Source organism: Ochlerotatus camptorhynchus, unplaced genomic scaffold, assembly GCF_037179485.1.
Source record: "Ochlerotatus camptorhynchus isolate MF236.1 unplaced genomic scaffold, CSIRO-AGI_Acam_v1.1 ptg000378l, whole genome shotgun sequence".
Classification (NCBI taxonomy): Eukaryota; Metazoa; Arthropoda; class Insecta; order Diptera; family Culicidae; genus Ochlerotatus; species Ochlerotatus camptorhynchus.
Window position 1 is genome coordinate 337,998 of NW_027040866.1, and position 21,160 is coordinate 359,157.

The window sequence follows — 21,160 nt, forward strand, 5'->3', positions numbered from 1 at the left end:
GATTCAGATTGGAAGAAATATCGAAATAAAGATCATTGAGAAATGGAGAGTACTGTACCACGAAGCCAAGTACGATGAATTGGCGCTAAACACTAACACTGTTGTAACGATTTTACTAATACAGTTTTAAAATAAGATATATCAAGCAACATATTCATTACATTTTGCAAAATAATTACACACCTGGGTGAGAAAAACATGGCTAAATATAACACAATTTGCTGACACCAACCTTTTTGCCTTTCTCAGAAAGGCTATGATATCACTTGAAAAACACAATTTCGTTCCAAGACCCTGAGAGACGAATGGCATATACCAACAGACTCATCTCAACGGGATTGGAAAATGCACTAAAACTGCATCCGGGTGTGGGTGTTCTCGAATAAAAAGATGGAATAGGATGCAAACACACTGTCCCTTTCATTCACGTTTTCAGTGGCAGTTACTATAGACAGTCAAGTTATAGACCGGCCAACGTAACCAAACAAACCGTCAACTTGTATGGGAAATTTTCGTTTTGGATACAACATGGCAGCACATTGACAGGCCTATAACTATGACCGTCTATAACAGAGACAGCTCGTTCGTGTGGGGGATTTGAAAACACGCGAATATCTAATGCTTGTTGCAAAATGCATTGCACGTGTAATTTGATTAAAGATATATAACAGTGTAACCAAATAAATTTTAAAATTTTTCCTTGATTACAAAAGTCTGTAAATATCTGTTAATTAACTAAAAAATCTATAAGTGTCTGTAACGAAAAAAATATCTGTGAAAAAAAATAAAAGTCTGTAAATTCACATACATGTCTGCAAATCTGGCTTCTCTGGTGGTAACCCATGACCTGCTCTTCAGTAAGATGGTACGGAGTTGGATTGGATTTGTTTTGGAGGAGCTTAGGAGTAAACCCACGATCTTCTACTCAGTAAGCAAAAGCGGCAGCTGTAAAGCTAGCTGAGTTACTTAATTTGAATTCCAATCCTGTTTAAAATAAAATCAAAATAACAAAAAGGAAAGGTCTCACCCGAATGATCCAATTTACTCCAGCCATGTGTGATAACAACACTTTAAAGGATATGCACTTTGGACCTGAGCACGCTTGAGGAAAAACACCAACACACTACAGGGCTATTATTGACTGTATCACTATGGCCTATACATAATCATGCGTCTTCACATCACACTTCCCCATAACCGGGTCCTCAACAGAAACACATTGATTAATTTTAATGAAGACATAATAAGGCTCCCATTTCCTCTTCAAACATCACAGGCAGGTTCTATTTTTTCACAACATACTAGCGAAAAAATATCAGTTTCATAAATCATACCCCTTCGCAAAGAAGATGGAGGGAAAATCTTCTGCTTGCATTGATGATACCACTCCTTAGATACACCCCCATCCGTTATTGCTTAGACTTCTTCTAACGAAAAAAGTACCGCGAAGGGGAAATACCGATTCGACTTCATCCTACTGCTGCGGTGGAGCCGAATGGTTTTTTTTTTGCCAAACGAGGGGTAGCGAAAAATAAAAATAAATTGGATAAATTTGATGACTGTTGAAGATACGATGGTGAATACTTCCATCATTTAGACATTTGTGGGTTGTTGCTACTATATAGGGAGGCTGATCGAACTGGTGTAACGATGTGTCATAACAAACTTGATGAAATATATACCGCAATCGGCAAATAACAAGACAATCACTACCGCCGGGGAAGATGATCAGGATTGACTTCTTCTTCTGGGTTATTACGACCAACTGATTGGTGCGTGTTCATTTGTACGATTTCACAGATTTCAATTAATCATTTTACCATGTTTCTGCGTTAATCTTCTCTCTGATGTCATTGCTGTTCTTAATGGCGACATCCTGAGTGCCTTCTATTAATTTTTTTTATAATATGTTATTATTCCATAATTTCATAAAACATTTTTAAATCAAAAATAATTGAAGGCACCTTGGGGACATCTATCGGAAATAACGCATAAACTTAGTTCTGTTAATAGTTAACAGAGAGCATGGCGGCCAAAACATGTATGGTACTTCTTATAAATTCATTTAGATTATCCTATTGAATAAATAAGGGTTCCTACATTATTTCAAGGCTAGGTACTATATTTTGTAGACGGTGAAAGGGAACACACATATCGTGTGGCATCAATATACATGTCATGTTGAAAGATTGTGTTCGTGAGAGAAAATTTTCACTCTTGGGTTTTAATTCTTTTTGCTCTCTTGGAGCTGGTGGTAAAGTGGATAAAAATAGTATATGGGAGAAAACTGTTTTTATTTAATTTTTGCTTGTTTAACAATAATATCCGAAAAAAAAACTAAACGACAAGGTTCTTGACTAATTTGCCAAAGTTGTCGTTCACTTTTTTTGATCTGAATATGCCTCAATAGCGAATTATTCCAACTTCTCTCAATATCTATTTGGGAATTTTTAATACTTGCTACCAGCGGAACAGCGACATCTTTGTGAAAAATGGTCATGATGAAAAATGATTCATTGAACGAATCATCTAACTCTATTCCATAATTGAATTGGTTTATTCTCTACAATGATAATTTACATACTTCATTTGATTGCCGTATATCGGTTATTTCGGAAATTTCAGTAAAAAAATAAGTTTATTTATTCGGATTGTAAGCATTCAGAAAATTACTCGAGGTTTTAATAAAAAAAAAAACAGTGGCATAAGTGCCACTCTCGATCAAGGTAGACCACTGGTCGCGTTTGGGAATTTTGCTCGACAGATAGAGACTTTTCCTCGGATGACCTCTCGAACGTTCTTTGGAATCTAATGGCAAACTTAACGCCAAGGGATCTAAGAATTTCAGGTATGACTATATAACGACGCATTAATCTGACTCATTCAAACACCGATCGGGCCAAACAGCCTGCATGCCGTATCGAACGACAACGGTCTACGATGCGTGAACTTTGCAGCCTCTCGGGGTATGGTAGTTTGAAGCACCTTTTTCCCCCGCAAGGATATCCACAAAGCCACCTGGAGATCACCTGACCAACACACAGAAAACCAAATCGATCACATTCTAATCGACGGGAAATTCTTCTCCGACATTATCAACGTCCGCATGTACCGCAGTGCGAACATAGATTCGGACCACTACCTAGTTGCAGTATACATGCGCTCAAAACTCTCAACGGTGCATAACACACGTCGAAGTCGAACGCCGCGACCCAACATTGAGCAACTAGTGGAAGGCGGAGCTGCCCAGAACTACGCGCAGCAGCTGGAAGTTGCACTACCCACGGAAGAGCAGCTTGGCTCTCTTGAAGATGGCTGGAGGGACATCCGTTCCGCCATAGGTAGTACTGCTGCAGCGGCACTTTAGGTACTGCAATCCCGGACCGAAGAAATGACTGGTTTGACGGCGAATGCAAACTGTTAGTAGAGGAGAAGAATGCAGCACGGGCGAGAATGCTGCAACACCGCACGAGATTGAATGAGGAGCGATACAGACCAGACAAAACTCGGTTTTCCGAAGGAAGAAGCGTCAGTAGGAAGACCGAAATCGCGAGACGATGGAAAATCTGTACCGCGTAAACGACACACGGAAGTTCTATGAGAAACTAAATAGTTCGCGCAAAGGCTACGTGCCGCAAGCTGAGGTGTGTGTGAGGTGATTGAGAGGTGGAAGTAGTACTATGACGAGCACCTCAACGGTGGAGCAGCAGAAAACGAACGTGGCACGGCAACATACCTTGGAGCACGCGCAAAAGACGACAGGCTACCGGCTCCTGATCTTCAAGAAGTTGAGGAGAAGATCGATCGGCTGAAGAACAACAAAGCAACTGGTGTAGATCAACTACCAAGTGCGCTATTCAAATACGGTGGCTAGAGCGCTGCACTGGGTAATTACCAGGATTTGGGAGGAGGAGATATTACCGGAGGAGTGGATGGAAGGTGTCGTATGCCCAATCTACAAAAAGGGCGACAATTTGGATTGCTGCAACTACCGCGCGATCACACTGCTGAGCGCCGCCTACAAGGTACTCTCCCAAATTCTATGCCACCGCCTGTCACCATTTGCAAGAGAGTTCGTGGGGCAATACCAGGCGGGATTCATGGGTGCCCGCGCTACCACGGACCAAATTTTCGCCGCGAATACAACGTGCTCACACATCATTTGTTCATCGATTTCAAATCCACATACGACACAACCGATCGAGATCAGCTATGGCTGATTATGCATGAGTACGGATTTCCGGATAAACTGACGCGATTGGTCAAGGCGACGATGGATCGAGTGATGTGCGTTGTTCGAGTATCGGGGACACTCTCGAGTCCCTTTGAATCTCGAAGGGGGTTACGGCAAGGTGATGGACTTTCGTGTCTGCTATTCAACATTGCGTTAGAAGGTGTGATCAGAAGAGCTGGAATAGACACGAGTGGCACGATCTTCAGGAAGTCCATCCAGCTTCTTGGCTTCATCGATGACATTGACATCATGGCACGGAACTTTGAGACGATGGCGGAAACGTACATCAGACTGAAGGCTGAAGCTAGGCGGATTGGACTTGCCATCAACGCATCAAAGATAAAATACATGAAAGGAAGAGGTTCTAGGGAAGACAATGTTAGCCTCCCACCCCGAGTTCAGATTGACGGTGACGAAATCGAGGTGGTCGATGAGTTCGTGTAGTTGGGCTCACTGGTGACCGCTGAAAACGATACCAGCAGAGAAATTCAAAGACGCATTATGGCAGGGAATCGTGCCTACTTTGGACTCCGGAGGACGCTCCGGTCGAATAAAATTCGCCGCCGCACGAAGTTGACTGTCTACAAGACGCTGATTAGACCGGTGGTGCTCTACGGCCACGAGACCTGGACTATGCTCGTGGAGGACCAACGCGCCCTTGGTGTTTTCAAACGGAAGGTGTTGCGTACCATCTACGGTGGAGTGCAGATGGATGACGGAACGTGGAGGAGGCGAATGAACCACGAATTGCACCAGCTGCTGGGAGAACCATCCATCGTCCACATTGCAAAAATCGGGCGACTACGGTGGACTGGGCACGTCGTAAGAATGCCGCACGACGACCCAGTGAAAATGGTTCTAGAAAGCGACCCAGAAGGAACAAGAAGAAGAGGCGCGCAGTGGGCAAGGTGGATCGACCAAGTAGAAGGCGGGCAAGGTGGATCGACCAAGTAGAAGGCAACTTGCGGACCCTTCGCAGACTACGAGGTTGGCGAAGTGTGGCCATGGATCGAGTAGAGTGGAGACTACTTCTTCGGACAGCAGAGGACAACAAGGCCTTAGTCTAATTGGTAAGTAGGTTCTTCTATTGGAGTCTTCGCAACCTTTGCGTCACGAAGTCCAAATCGCTCAGCCACACGGTCGATGTAGCCTTCAAGAGATATGCTGTACTTCCCTTCCGATACTAGTAACCTCCAGACCCAGAAAGTAATTCAAATCACCGAGATCAGTCATCTCAAATTCCTGTCTCAGTGCATTATAGATTTTCTCTATTTCAGCATCGCTTTCACTGCCAACCAGAATATCGTCCACATAAACCAGCAAGTAGACGCGCTTTCTGTTGACGATCTTCGTGTAGAAGCATGGATCAGCCGTACTTTGCTCAACTTCGGGCACTCCCGACGAAAATGACCTTCTTCTTGGTAGTAATGGCACACACCTTTGATGGAACCGGTGAAAATAATAAAAGACAACCAGAGTTGCATTAAGTTTGTCGGATCGGAAAGAAGCAGTCGCCGATCGAAGCACATCGAGACTAGGGAATGCTACGTCAAAGAACTTTGTTATGAAAAGATTCTTGAGTTGGTCTACTGTCCGACCGAACAGATGGTGGTGGACGTACTTACCAATAAATACATACCTACCTTTAGAAATAACTTTCATAAAAGTGCGTACTAAATATTGAATTGGTGTAGAAGACAAAAACCTTTTTAATTTATTTTCTAAAATTTCCGTTCAAGTTCCGCCAGAAGCTGCTTAAAATGCTCTTCAATTATGGTACCGGAACTTTCAAGTTCTTATAGCGACATAAAAATGAGGCTGCTTAGAATTTTATAAACCACCTTCAACCAAGCTGATTAAGCCACAAATAGCCTTTTATCAGAACTTTTGGTACTTAGGAATGGCAACGAAACGTGATAGCGCCCCTCAGATGCAGCAAATTGGGCGCGCAGTGATGGAAGGCGTCTCGTGCGCGTTATGGCCGTAGCGGTGGGAGTGGCAGCTGGACGGAGGGTCTCCGATTTGGGCACGAGAGCTAAGCGTCGACGAAAGTCGTTCTGTCCCGGGACATTCGCTCCGCAGAGAAGAGGGGCCAACGTACCGTCGGACGGCTTCACGTACTTTGTTTCCGCTATGACCGCTCGAGATTAAATGTAACCCTCCTTCTTGTTGGATGGAATCCGGACCGTGGCAAGCGATTGGCAACGCACTCACACGGTCCGAGCTCTCTGACGAAAATCGTCCACGGAGGTTATGTCTTAAAAGGACCTTACCGACAGATAGTTGACGACCGCTATCTGCTTAGAGAATGCAAATCTTCATTTAAGTGTAAAAAGGCATCATCTTAAAGCTTTGAGGCTATGAATAACACAGTATCATCTGCAGATTAATGTCGTAAAATCGTAAAACACGTCGCGAGTCATTAATATACATAATAAATCAAAGCGCCTCCAATACACTTCCCTGGGACACTCCAACGTTATTCCCCACTGGATTGGTAACAGAATCATTAAAATCAGTGCTTAAAGCTCTGTCACACAAATAGCTTTCAAACCATTTATATATAGTGCTCGTAATTCCAAAGCGCTTGCACTTATCCATAAGGGCAAAGAAATTCTTTCAAAAGCGCATTTCAGATAAAAAAGCAACAGTCATATCTTTCCGCACCAAGTTGTATGTTCACTCTCCACGCCAAATTCAACGCAGTTTCACAAGAATGACCTTCCCGATATCCTGATTGTTCTGGTATCAACAAAGAGCTATTCAAATACTCCAACAGCTGGCCTTTAATAACAAGTTCTAAGATTTTCTCTAATATGTGCAACATGTTGATGGGACGAAACTCTTCAGCTTTAATCGTTCCAGCAACTTTTTGAATAGGAACCACTAAGGATTCCTTCCAAATTTGTGACACATGACATGAAAGCAAATTTGAATAACTCTAGCATTATAAGTGTCTAATTCTACTGATGTTCCTAATGAAAATCAAATAACTCTAAGTTCATCTAATGTAACTGGGTGAAATCCTTGAAATCTACAACTAATATTACTAACATAACTCTCTTTTTTCCTTTATTTGTTTTTCGTCGATCTTGCTTTCAGTACTGAGTACCAATGCTACCGATGTCAGGGAAGCAACTTCCACACCTGGACCCTAGGTATCGACCCATCAACTCATCACCTGGGACCAATGGCTTTAATTCCATTGCAAAGGAAGGCGTGAGAATCCCGGCGGCCCCGACTGGGGTCGAACCCAGATCTTTCTGAACCATTTGTCCCTCTTACGTTTCAGACGCAAAATATCCAAATTGTAGCAGCTGCTCGAGTTATTTAAAGAAACAAACTTTTGCTCAACTAGTTGATTGGTACACGTTTTCAAAGCTTTAGTTAGAACACCTGTAGTTACAATTACTTGCTGCGTAAAATCCACGTTTCTCTCCACAAGATTCGAAACAGCCTGTTTCGTATATTTCCTTCAGCACATACGTTTAAAAGATCCTTATCCAATATATTAATCATCAAGGTCTCATGATCGGTCATTTTCAAATCAGTATCATTAACTGAACAAATATAATCAAAATTGGAATAAAGGTGGTCAACTAAAATTCTACTTCACCTGGAAATACGCGGATATTCATCTACCGTTTGTTTTAAGTGATTCTTTAATATGAAGAGCAACACCGCCAGTGTGTCTTGAATGTGATAAACATGCAGATCAAATGCTTCAATTTCTACAATATGAGGTTCAGCTAATAGAACTACGTAGTTTATTGCCAATATTCAAATACAAAAAATCGATTTGATTCACATTCCTCGAACTTGGCTGCTATTTATTGAAACGAAAGCTGTTTTTCTTCTGTTCACAAAGTATTTTATAAACCAAACATTTAGATCGAAATGTGGCATGGTTGACGTCCAAATTAATGTTACGTTCTTTATTCATTTTTAAACAATTAATACATTTCAATTTAGTTGACGTACACTCCGACGTATTGTGTTGTTGGCTGCACCTAGAGTATCTCTCACAATTTTTGCAATACATGCTCTTGTGTCCGAATCAAAAGCTACCCCGCACGACTTAAGCTTATCAGGCGGTATTCCCTGTACTTTCATCGACTTGAAGAAAGTTTGTTTTCCGCAAACAATGATAATAATAGAGGGAAAGAGCACCAATTATGACTTTGTGCCCTATTTTGGTCATAGAATTAAATATTATATAAAAGCTCATATGCGATATAATGGTACCGATTGTTACCTTGTGCTATTTTGTAAATGTTTTGCATTCAAGAGAAAGAAATCAGCGTGAAATATGTATAACTGTACGTTCAGTCGAAATAAAACATACTTGGACTATTATACTTTTTGATGCTTAACCCTTATGTGCTTGTGGAATGTTTTTACTTTTTTTTTAAGATTTAGATTGAGTTTTATTTATTTCGTCAACCCACGTAGACTAATACAAATACATATTCAGTTTATTTTTTCTTAAATAGATAATTAAAAATCATTGAAAAAAGTAAAACATTAATTTTTTTCTTAAATGAAAATTAACCATTGTCTACTTTCCTATTTTTCTTCTTATGGAGTTGTTTTAGTCTATGCCGACACATTGTAAAGTGCCATTTTTCATACCAAATAAACGCTAATTCAATGTTTTCAACATAATTTTTTTTTTATTTCGCTGTGCCAAACTCTAGTCCCTTTGATTTCGGAATCGAATCAGCTGACTGAGGCTTGTTTATACCGTGCCTTTACTGTCTGGGCTATCTCAGGCCCCAGAACATATTTAGATTTTGTCTCGATAGCCGACGAATATAGGCCAATTTTTTTTCAGTCTGATATTCAGCAATCTTTTCTCAGTGGTCAAGCTCTTCACATCAATCGGTTAAGTAGACACGAATAATTGAAATTCAAAAAACCTATTCAATTGAATGTAACGTGCTATCATCACAGAGTACATACAAACACCACAGTACAGACAGAAACTGTATAAATACCCTCAGACGTCCGCTTATCTTCACAGTACTCATCTGAACAGAATCATCATGCTACGTCGAAAAGTTGTGCTTAAGTTGGTCCTATTGATAGGCATTTTGCAAGGATCTATCTCACTGGTCGCCAGTAAGGTTTGTGTTAATTTTAATAATAAGGAATCATTTATAAATTCGTTAAAGCTCATATATTTTACTCTCATACTTTAGTGTGATGGGGTGTGCGTAAAACTTGATGAATGTGACAATGGGTTCGGTGGAATCAATTTCGTCAACTTGAGGTTAGTAATGCAATACTTGTTCAATCACAGAATAATACAGCACAGGTTAAATAAATTCATGAAGGTTCGGCGAAGAAGACTACGTGGAAGCGGAATGTCCTCATTACTTGGAAGTATGTTGCGACGCAGATAGTGTTGTAACAACTCGTGCTCCTCCAGTGGCAAACGAAAGTAACGAAAGGACACTCCCAAAACCGAATGGCGATGGGAATAACTCAAACCCGAATGAAGATGAGAATAACTCCAACGAGAATAACGCTGGAAATGGTAATGCAGAATCAGAAACAGTTGCAACTGGGCTAAATGACATTGCGGAAGGACCAAGGACAAATACCATTGAGGATGACCCAGTAAAAGATCTGATTGAGGACAACGGAGTACGCTCCCTTATCACGAAGCAATTTGGTGAGTGTGGTATAAGAAACCCAGAAGGCATCAAATTCAGAATTCAAAACTCCAACCTCAACGAAACCGAATTTGGCGAATTCCCATGGATGGTAGCAATCTTGCAAAGCCAGTTGAACTTAGAACAACCAGAATCGTCATATGCTTGTGGAGGATCATTGATTGCACCGAATGTAGTACTAACTGCTGCACATTGCGTGATGGACAAAGAACCACAAAAGCTAACGGTCCGAGCCGGTGAATGGGATACTATGACTACGAATGAAGTTCTGCCCTACCAGGTAGTTTTATCTCTTTGAAATCATTCACCAATAATCTACAACATATTTGATTTTACAGGAAGAACCAGTATCACGTATAATTTTGCATCCTCATTTCAATCGGAATATGCTGTTCCACGACGTAGCCTTGTTAGTGCTCGAGACACCATTTTCTGCAGCGGATAATGTCCAGTTGGCTTGCTTAGCACCACAAGGAATGGTCTTTAAGAACAATGATTGTTTCGCAGCTGGTTGGGGAAAAACTGCATTTGACGCACAAAGCTATCATGCTATCCTGAAGAGAGTTCCATTGCCTATAATACCCAAAGCGGAATGCCAAACTGCATTAAGAACTACCAGACTCGGACCGAGATTCCGCCTACATGAGTCATTTATCTGCGCCGGCGGTGAGGATGGAATCGACACCTGCACAGGTGACGGTGGATCACCACTTGTTTGTCCAGTTGCGGGATCCGAGAGCAAGTATTATCAAGCCGGGATCGTAGCATGGGGCATCAGTTGTGCCCATGAAGGTATTCCAGGAGTTTACGTGCAAGCTAGTTTGTACACACAGTGGATCGATGAGGAACTAGAAAAAATCAATTATATGAGCGTTGATAGAAGAAACAATTTATAAGAAGATACTGAATCTTAAAACTGTTGTTATCAGGGAAAATAAAGGAAAATTTCAAACTGCATTGCCCAATTGGTTGTTGACGAGAACTGAATTGTCCGAAATTCAACAGGTTTTTCATCAATACTAGACATGAAATACTATCGATTTCGATGACGATTTTGGAGTGCTTCCAAGGATATTTATTAGAGCCCCTTTTATGTATTATTTGTATGAATGACATGCGATGATTATTTCTAATACATGACATTCATCATTTTGCAGATAGTACTGTGTTCTTTTTTATTGTGGATAAAAATTTAGATGATGTTCTTATGAATTAAGACATTCGTTATATAAATATATGGATAAAGAATAACCATACATAGTGTTAGTTGATTTTTTTTTAATAAGTCAAGCAAAATTACTCATGGTAATATCAAGGAATCTAGTCAATGAGAACATGTCTGTGAAAATTAGTGATAAGAAAGCAGGTCACGTTCGTGAAATAAAATATCTTGGTGGGATTGTTGATGATAAACTCAAGTTCAATTCTCGTACCGATAATGTTCTTAAGACAATTGCCAAACAGTATGGATTATAACATAGCAGGAAATCGATTTAATTACATGTTTTCAATTTGCTATAAACGTGACCGCACTTATTAAGCAAAGATATAATACAATTTATTCACGCTTTTGTTTATTTTCGTTGGTAGATTCCTTACTTATGATAGGGTAATTGATTCTGGTTGGACCTATCCAAAAACTGAAGATGGTTGGACTTATTTTTCAATCGCTAGTTTAGTCAATCTTCGCTAATTTTTTAATTTTCAAAGATCACTTTACTATTATAAAAAAACTCTTTTTCTTCAATTTGCATGGGTGTTTTATTGAAAAAAAAAAACTTCGAAACAATTGAGTTTCAATGTGTTTTCAAAACAGTTCACTTTCCACGAATTGGCTAGTCATCATGCCTTACTTTCAAACATACAAAAAAGGAATATTTTTTACATTTATTTTTATTTTCATGCAGTAAAATACTGCTTTAAGGTGTAAACAACACATTAGTACGCCATTTATCCATTGGTTTCACTAAAATGTTTGAATAATTGACGAAATTCGAATAGATAAATATGATCATGGTTGGACCTACGCATGATGATGGTTGGACCACAGACAAACAGACGTAACTCTTTGTAAAAGTTTTTCTTGAAAACATAGTATCTTAAAACATAGGACCTCAGTAACGATATCTCTCGGGCTTCTCGCGGAAAACAAGCTTGCTCGTTAACTCTCTAACAATATTGCATAAAAGTTCTACAGAATGTATAGAAACGTCAAAGTGATCCGATGCCAGCGCTGTGGCGAGTAGTTCGCGGAACTGATAATATTCAAATCAACCATTAAATGCGTGAACGAAGATACACAATGAAGAGTTACGTCTGTTTGTTTGTGGTTGGACCTTTGTGTTTCCTAAGACGGCCACTAGGTGCGCTTCGTTTTGTCTACATCCTTCATGCGCAGCTGATTTGAAATTCGATTTCATTCGTTTTGGCCGAGTGATCAGTTTCTTCGATTGAAAAATGGCTAAAGAAAAGAGTTATACGGTCGAAAATCTTGAAGAGGCTGTTCTTTTAGTAAGAAATAAATCACTTACCTCGTATCAGGCGCAGAAAAGGTACAATATTCCGAAAACGACACATCACGTAAAAATTAAGGGAAGCCACGGCAAGAAATATGGAAGGGAAATAGTGTTGAGTGTTGATTTGGAGAACCAGCTAGGGGATTGGGTTTGCATGTGCGCTGCTTCTGGCAGTCTCAAGACGACCAAAAAGATCTTGGAAGCTGCTAAAGACATTGCGTCACTAGTTGGGCGTAAATTTAAAGGAGGAATTCCATCGTCAGGTTGGCTGAAAGGGTAACCACCGATTTCCGAACTACCACGAAAGCGCCGAAAGAATCTGTTAATATAAATTTACATTAAGCACTTCTCATACACCTTCTGTGTGTGAATTAACTTGAAATAAAATGTTAACAAATTAAAAATTGCTAACTGAAACTTATTTTCGAAAAAAAAAAAAACTTCTAGGAGAAAAAAAACTATAAAACCGGAATTAAGTTCTGATATTCTGTCATTTTAAGCCCCTAAATTCCCCTGGGGCACCCAGAAAATGTCCGGAAGTGGCCAATGTGGTCCAAGGCACTCAATTTTGTTATTGATCTTGTTATCGAATTTGGAAGTAATGTGAAGTGTCGCATGATAGGTTTTATTCCTTCCATGTCAAAATTAGGTCCATGTTCCATATAACCTAGAACTTGTTCCGGCCATATCTCCGGAACCAGTTGACCGATTCCAAAAATATTCGATAGCTTTCAATGGGACCATAATACCTATAGTTTGACGTTAAAAAAAATTCCAAATCAGGTCAATGATTTCCGAGAAAATGAACCATGATGAATAGTGGAAAGTGAACTTTTTTTTAAAAACGAAGTTAAACTCAAATTTCTTGATTTTTTTAAATAGCAAATTCATAAAAACTGTATAAAAAGGGTTTTTTTTCATGATACCAATTAGCTCTAAACAAAGTTTTTGAACAAATATGGGCTAAACTAGCATTTGCAAAAATAGGTCCAACCATCATCATTTTTCAGGTCCAACCAAGATCAGTATAGGTACAACCAACATCATAATTCTTTGGAATAAAAACGTTTTATAAAATCATGTGTTCATAATATTTAACTTTTTATGATATTATTAGAAACAAGAAAGGTAGATCTTTCCCCTAATCACGCATTTTTCATAATTATATATTGAATTCATAAAAAAAATACGACATGAATGTTGACGTCGTGTGAAACCGGCCTAAATAGGTCCAACCATCATCAGTTACTCTATCCTTTAAAGGATTGCTAGAAACTACGCATTGATAGTTCAGAATTCTGCAATATAATACCAGCACAGGCTGGTTTTCATGCATTTTGAGCTGTTAGGTTTTTCGTGACGGACATATCAAATCAAATAGACCACATTTGCATCAGCCGAAAATTTAGATGGATCTTGACGTCCATAATAAACGCAGCGCTGACATCACGTCTGACCATCACCTTCTAATCGGTGAGATCCGCCTAGGCATTGTGTGGATTCAGTGACAGGAGGAAAGATTCAAGCAGCGATTCAATACACCGACTAGAAGACGCAGCAGTGAAAAGGTCTTTCGTTGAAGAACTTGAGACCAGAGCCGTGGATGAAGAATCAAGAATGTGTATATCGAGACGAGTGAGAATGACCTGTTGAACTGTACATTCATCAAAAAGATTGGATCACGGAATATAGAGGAGCGTGGAGAAGCAAAAGTCGCGACAAAGCGGGCGAGATCCAGAGTTAGCGTTAGCGTTTGCGTTAGCGTTGTTATGATATACTTCGTAGATTGGATACTAGTGACACTCACGTCTCTTGTGAAATTCTCAGTTAGACTACTTTCAGGAATAATGCTGGGGAGTAAACATTGGTTCCAATCTAAACAAGAGTAACAGAAGCATAACTGTCGCTATTACCGGCCACGCCCATCTTTACCAAAACTAGGGATAGGGAAGGAAATGTTGATATAGTACTTACTTAACGAGAGGCCACCGACTCACAGTGGCACGAATATGAATAAAGACGGTCAAAAATATTTTCTACCCTTTTTCGACGTTTTAGAGACTGGGTGTCTTGCGAGAAGTTGCGCAAAATTATAAATTGCATCTTTTGAAATACACACCTGAATAATCTTTAAGCTAGTATTACACATCCAAATTCTAACTTTTTCCAGTTACGAGATAATGGTGTCTGGACATGTCTTGGACAAAGTTGCAGAGCAGTTGATTTCATGAACATTTGCTAAAGACACCAAATTTCTACATCATAACTCTGTAGTCCTATAATAGATTTTCTTTTAAGACTACCTTAATATTGGTTTTTTAAGTTAATTAGTGCTTTTTTTCAAATTTGATCAATTTATCATGTTCTAAGAAATTGTTGACATCATTAAAATATACAATTTTGCTGAATACACCAATGCTTTTCATTGACATCAATGTGATATACAGCCCATCAAGCGTTTAAGTGACGTCATATTCAACGGCTCGAAAAGAGGGTGGGCGGGCCCTGGCGGGGTCTAAAACTGGTTGTATTTTGAAGATTACCTTATAAAATAGTACTTCTGAAAATTTCAGCGTGGGTACTGAGGGGTACCTAGCCAAATCTCGATTCGAAAATGTTAATATTATATACAGTCGAATCAGTACCCAACGCTGAAATTTTCAGAAGTACTATTTTATAAGGTAATCTTCAAAATATAACCAGTTTTAGACAACGCCAGGGCCCGCCCACCGATGCAGAAATTTGGTGTCTTTAGCAAATGTTCATGAAATCAACTGCTCTGCAACTTTGTCCAAGACATGGAACCATTATCTCGTAACTGGAAAAAGTTAGAATTTGGATGTGTAATACTAGCTTAAAGATTATTCAGGTATGTATTTCAAAAGATGCGAGTTATAATCTTGAGCAACTTCTCCCAAGACACCCAGTCTCTAAAACGTCGAAAAAGGGTAGAAAATATTTTTGACCGTCTTTATTCATATTCGTGCCACTGTGCGACTTAGCGACACCCTCATAAGTGCTACGGAGTTGGAGGGTTGGGTAGGGTATTCGGTTAGGATTCACCTCAAGTTGGCGATGCAATCAAAATTATGTATTGTTTATTTGTTGTTTATTTAATCTCTCGGTAGCTGGCTATCGAAAGAACATATTCATTTTGTTTAGTGATCATGAATTTTAAGAGTCATAACGGAGAGCTTGGGATTAAACCCATGATTTTCTACTCAGTAAGCAAACACGATCCCTCCAGGGTCATCGAGCATCTCAGAACCATAACGCTTCGCGACAATACAGGGCTACGTTTTCGCTTGATATGCAAATAGTTTCCGAGGTTAATATTCAATATCAAATATACAATGATGGTGGCGATTTATTGTGTTGTGGAAGAGCTTGGGGTTAAACCCATGATTGTCTGCTCAGTAAGCAAAATCGATCCCTCCAGGGTCATCGAGCATCTCATAATCCACAACGCTTCGCGTCAAAGTACGGATGAACTATCTATTATTGAATAATTATTATTTACGAAAACTACATGAAAGAAATAAAATAAAAACTACAAAAAAACGTGACTACTAAAATCTCAAAAAGATATTCTCACAAATATATTTCACGCAACCAGGAATTTTAAAACCATTAGACGCTATAATGATACTCAGCACATGTTAGACACAAGAAGAGGCCAAAAAGTAAGCGTCCGACACGCAAAACCCGACAAATTCACTTGCAGTCACAATCAACGATTCTACGAATCGCGAGCGCTCACGAATCATAAAACCGCCGACTGCGGCACTCTAAAAGCGTAATTGACAGGCTCTATGCGTCAAACACCCGCCTTCCAATCCCCTCCCGCATCCAACAACACAAATCTCCATTACAACATCTAACGTATTCAAAACTCCGAAAATCACTCATCTATAGCAAGTGAGTGGAAGCAACCCTGCATGCAACCATGATACACTTTTTCTGCCTATCTTTCTATTGGGCCTGTGGACATGCGTTAGCTTCGAAACTTCTAACCAAACTGGGAAAATATTCAGATCACAAAAAAAAAACTTGAAAAAAACTTTCAAAGGTAATTACAAGTAAAATAAATATTGATTATTTAACGCAAAAACGAGCAAGTAATATTAAGTCTCTTGTTTCGTATGCTAATGCTAATTGACTGTAACAAAAATAATATGCTTAAATAAAATATAATATTAATAAAATGAAATGCAAAATTTACTAGAAGATCATTACTTTATTGGTGAGATGTTTCTAATAAGCCCTCCCAATTCCTCTGTATACATGGACATGAATGCATCGCGGAGATGTAAAATGTCCTTAATAAACAAACAAACAAAACAAACTCTGTATACAGAACAAATCTGATACTATAATCAGAATTGCTCAGTCTGCATGAAGCAGCCGATTTCATCAAGGAAGTTCTATTAACAACCAAGAATTAATCGTTTGAGGCATACTGAAGCATTAAGAAGGTGATATGTGGCACTATAGGAAATCATCATCGTTGCAAATATAAAGAAATTAAACATAACCCTTTGCTTCAGTACCGTCAACCTCCATGTCCATGGGGAGGGGGTATGCAATTTCAGCCTCAGCGTGCTCAATAAAAACTCTTCAGACCCACCATGATCACAGATAAAGGGAACTTTAAAGTACAAAAACATCACTGAAGACATCAAACGTCTAAAACCAGAAACAAAAGCACTTGGATGACTATCTTGACGTTCCCACTCGATCACAACATGTGAAAATTGTGCGCTCGACAAATTACAGTATGAACGTGGCTCTTCGAAAAGATGTCCAAGACAAAATTGTAGAAAACTGATAGATGGTATCGAAACAAGTGAATAAATAAACAGGAACGAACTCACCAAATGAACGATGGTTTGCACGTGAAGCCAATACTTGAAAGACTGTTGCATCTCCTAATTCTAGCTAAACATTTCACAGCATTCCGTCGGATCTTCAAAGAAGCTCTTGCACCTGCCTCCAATCAGAATCATCGGGCCGGATTGCCAATCGCCTAATAAATGTTCTGATGAAAAGGATTATGATAAACGAAAACACTTTCGAATGCATTTCCAACCGATCACTTTCACTTTCTTGCACTAAAATTAGAAAACGCCAAGAAAAAATAAAACCGTCAATTTGACACTCGGAAATTTTTCGCGTCCGTACAGAAGCAGAGCACACTACGATCTCGACAAAGCGGGCGAGATCCAGAGTACCCAAGAACGAAGCCCTTCAACGGTAATCGACTCTAAAGAAAGAAGTCAAGCGCTCCTGCAGACGGGACAAGCAAACGTTGCTTAACTTCCTAGTTGACGAAGTAATGGAGTAAGCCGCAACAACTTGCGATACATGCCTCCTATACTGCCGTTATACGTATAACTGTCCCATGTTCTATGCAATCCTTATGCACCGTGGGACTCTTATGTGTAGAACGGCAGTATACGATATCTCACGACACCTAAGTATAGACACTGTATATAGACTGGACAATAGGTGAAAAATGAAACACAAAATGCTTAATCTCTACCTCTTTCTCTCAGTTACAACTAACTGGGCGATGATGGTTTGGCTGCACTTTTAGACAGTTCGTTTAGCTGTATAAAACAAGCATTGTCCAGTGTATATACATTAGGGTGCTTCATTTTGAATAAAGAGTTCAAATTATGATAGGCCACCATCCAGTGCGATTCACAACCCCTAAATATGAACCTTTGCAAAAATTGGTAAACATTGCTAGGGTCAGAATTCACTCACCAAGTGACACTAGTGTACAATTTGACATCATATTGCTTACTTTAACTTGACAAAACGACTAGATAGAAGTTTGCTGCCTTCAGCAAAAGTTTTCTGAATGACATGAGCTATCATATCTTATTCAAAAAAAATAACTGTGAACACCCTTTATCAAATGGCATTAGTGATTAATGCCATTTGATTAAGGGTGTTCACAGTTAATTTGCATCATTTTGAAGTATTCACGAAAAATAAGTCTCTCAGTTAGTTTTTGCGAGACATAGCGCACATAAAATTAACAAATTAACGCTAGATTTGGCATAAATTTATACGACATTTTGTGTAAATTTAAGCGCAATATCGCAAAAATTAGCAATAATGTATGCAAGCTTGTAAACGATTTGGCTGTTTTATGTCAAGTATAAAGTCTGTTCCGTTTAGAATTTGGCCGCACAAAATATTTCCTTTCTCCAAGGGGAAATAAAGTACAAAAATGCTTAAGGTATCATTTTGTAGCTTTAAGGGAAAAATACATCAACAATTATTGGTCAGCTTTTCGGATGAATTTTCGACCTTTTTGTGGAATACCTCTCATCATGTCTTGCACAGTAGTACTGTCAACCTCATCTACCACCCTTTTCCACTACTTCTCCAAATCAGATGGTGTTTTGATCGTTGATCGTTGCTTTGCTCATCGCTTTCAATGTAAGTAACATCGATTTTCTAGTTAAACGAAACCTCATTATGGCATTCAATCCCCTTTCACGAACACTCTATCACCACTCTTTCATTTTTTTTAAATGTGGTATGTCTCGTTTTCGTAAAATTTTTTTTTAGATAGATATGTGGATGGAAGATAAATTAAACATATTACGTGTAATATTCAAGTGTTTTCACGTGAGAAATGCTTTAAATATGTAGTTTCATTTTCCGTCATATACGTCATGAAACCTCTGTTGATGTGTTTCATGAAAGAGAAAACTATCAAAGTCGAGCGCTCTTTCGCTCATCCGTTTCACCGAAGCTTGAAAGGAAGACCAATGGAGCGACGGGAGAAAGAGAGACAAGCGATTGAACATTTGCTTGTGCACGCTGACGAAGGTTCTAGAATGCTGCGAAGCTGTTCGACTTTAACAGAAAAAGAAAGCCAGCTGTCTCTTCGTCGCATTGATTTGGTCGATTGAAGCTGATATAGTGACGTCCTGCTCCTGATCACGTTGGATTTTGAGTGTGCAGAATTTGTTCACGTTTGTCACGTTCCATCTTCGATAGCTTTTGAACAAGTATATGGATCCTGGCGAAATTTTCACTACTAAATAAACAATCCTTCCGGATCAAAACGCTGTCAATAGTTTCTTGCTACAACAACTACGAGGCCCTACAGTAATTAAAAAGAAGCGGCCAAATACTAACTGGAACAGACTTTAGCTCAAAATTAAACGAAGGGAGATTTTACGCGATAGTTAAAATCCAGAATTTTTTACAGTGCGATTGTAATTATTTTATCAGCGAATGTAATATTATATATATAAGCTTGATTTACGTATCTTTATTTCACTCTATTTCTTCACCAAATCCAAATGCTCAAACTTCTTCTTAAATCCAGCCATAAGGTTTTATACAACGGTTGAATCGACATTTATTCTGCTTTCAACTTTTCCTGCTCCATAGTTACAACTTTATAATGCCTACGGAGTTCGTGCTTCATTATAGCCCAGTATCTTTCGATCGGCAGCAGATCCGATGTGTTTGAGGGATTGAGATCCTTCGGCACAAAATTGACCACATTCCACAAGATGCTAGATCAGGTCAAAAAAAATTAGGAACGTTGTGTGATTTGAGACACGGAAGCAGTCATTTATGCAGGCACTCATTCATGTAGACTTGGCCATTGACGATTTTAGTTGTTACGAAAGGTTTGCTCCGTTTTCCGCACGAACAAATCGCCTGCCAAATGATGAATTTCTTGAGGGACTTTGACATTTGCTGTTTCCTGAGTGACTCTGAAACATCGAACTTGTCTTTTGCAGTCACATACTGGTTTCCTGGAATTTTAAGTTCGCTTTAACGTATGGTTCATCGTCCATACAGCAGTGTGGTTTGTCGTTCATTGCGGTTTGGTGTTTTTTGAACCTTGAATGAACGTAGCCCTGCTCGTTTCTTGGCTTTCTGCACGAAATTTTTTGTCAAGTGCAGTAATTCCGTTCGGTACGTCGCGAAAAAACTGCACTTGACAAAAAATTTCGTGCAGAAATGCTGGATTTACATTTTTTTTTCCTTGCAATCGCTTGCTTCTGATGGACAGTTAAACGTTCTCTCCGTCAATTTGACATCAATATGTCAATTTTGTAGATTCATTAGCGAACAACGGTCACTTGAAATTTAATAGACTTTTTCCGCACATTAAAAACCCATTAAATATTATTGACGCCAGTAAAATAATCTAACAGTATTTGTCCGTAAAATATTTAATATTTATTATTCGTATATTATTTGTACGAGAAAAGAACGTATCACTGCTACGTGAATTATTGCTTTTTGTTTCAAAGTAATGCCGACATGGCAAAAACATACAGAAGCTGATTTCAAACCAACTCAGATGGGTTGGATTGTAACACGAAGCTATTAATCAATTTTTTTTTCGGTTTTTTTTTTTTCATATTCTGTTAATTGGCACATCAGTAAAATGAGTACAAGTTAAACAGTTCTTGATTGCAACGCTTGCTGGCAAACCTCTTATCATTAAATTGTATTTTTCACACTCCTCGAATCGTGGTTTTCCGTCTCGTGGTAGCTCAACTGAACGTAATCTATATTTATTTAGACCAGTAACATCATCACAAGGGAATCCCACAATTGTTGCTTCAGCTCTGCCTTGAGAAGCCTGTACCTAGGGAGTTTTGTTTAACAGGTATTATCATATGGGGGTTTCCGCATCTTCACTTTTAAAAATCTCTCTCTCATAACACAATTAAGCGGTCGGA

At 39.1% G+C, this 21,160-nt stretch overlaps 2 protein-coding genes across 2 annotated transcripts in view; one reads left to right on the forward strand and one right to left on the reverse strand.

The window, feature by feature from the left end:
- The window catches only part of LOC135710314 (general odorant-binding protein 56a-like), a 409,005-nt gene that overhangs the window by 323,862 nt on the left and 63,983 nt on the right, over positions 1 to 21,160 (reverse strand). The gene's annotated exons all lie outside the window — the stretch shown is intronic.
- Positions 9,251 to 10,867, forward strand: LOC135710306 (phenoloxidase-activating factor 2-like). The gene is made up of 4 exons (XM_065232826.1): positions 9,251 to 9,360; positions 9,436 to 9,506; positions 9,571 to 10,192; positions 10,251 to 10,867. Exons 1-4 carry the CDS (start codon positions 9,280 to 9,282, stop codon positions 10,806 to 10,808), a joined length of 1,332 nt encoding a protein of 443 aa, XP_065088898.1. The 5' UTR covers positions 9,251 to 9,279; the 3' UTR covers positions 10,809 to 10,867.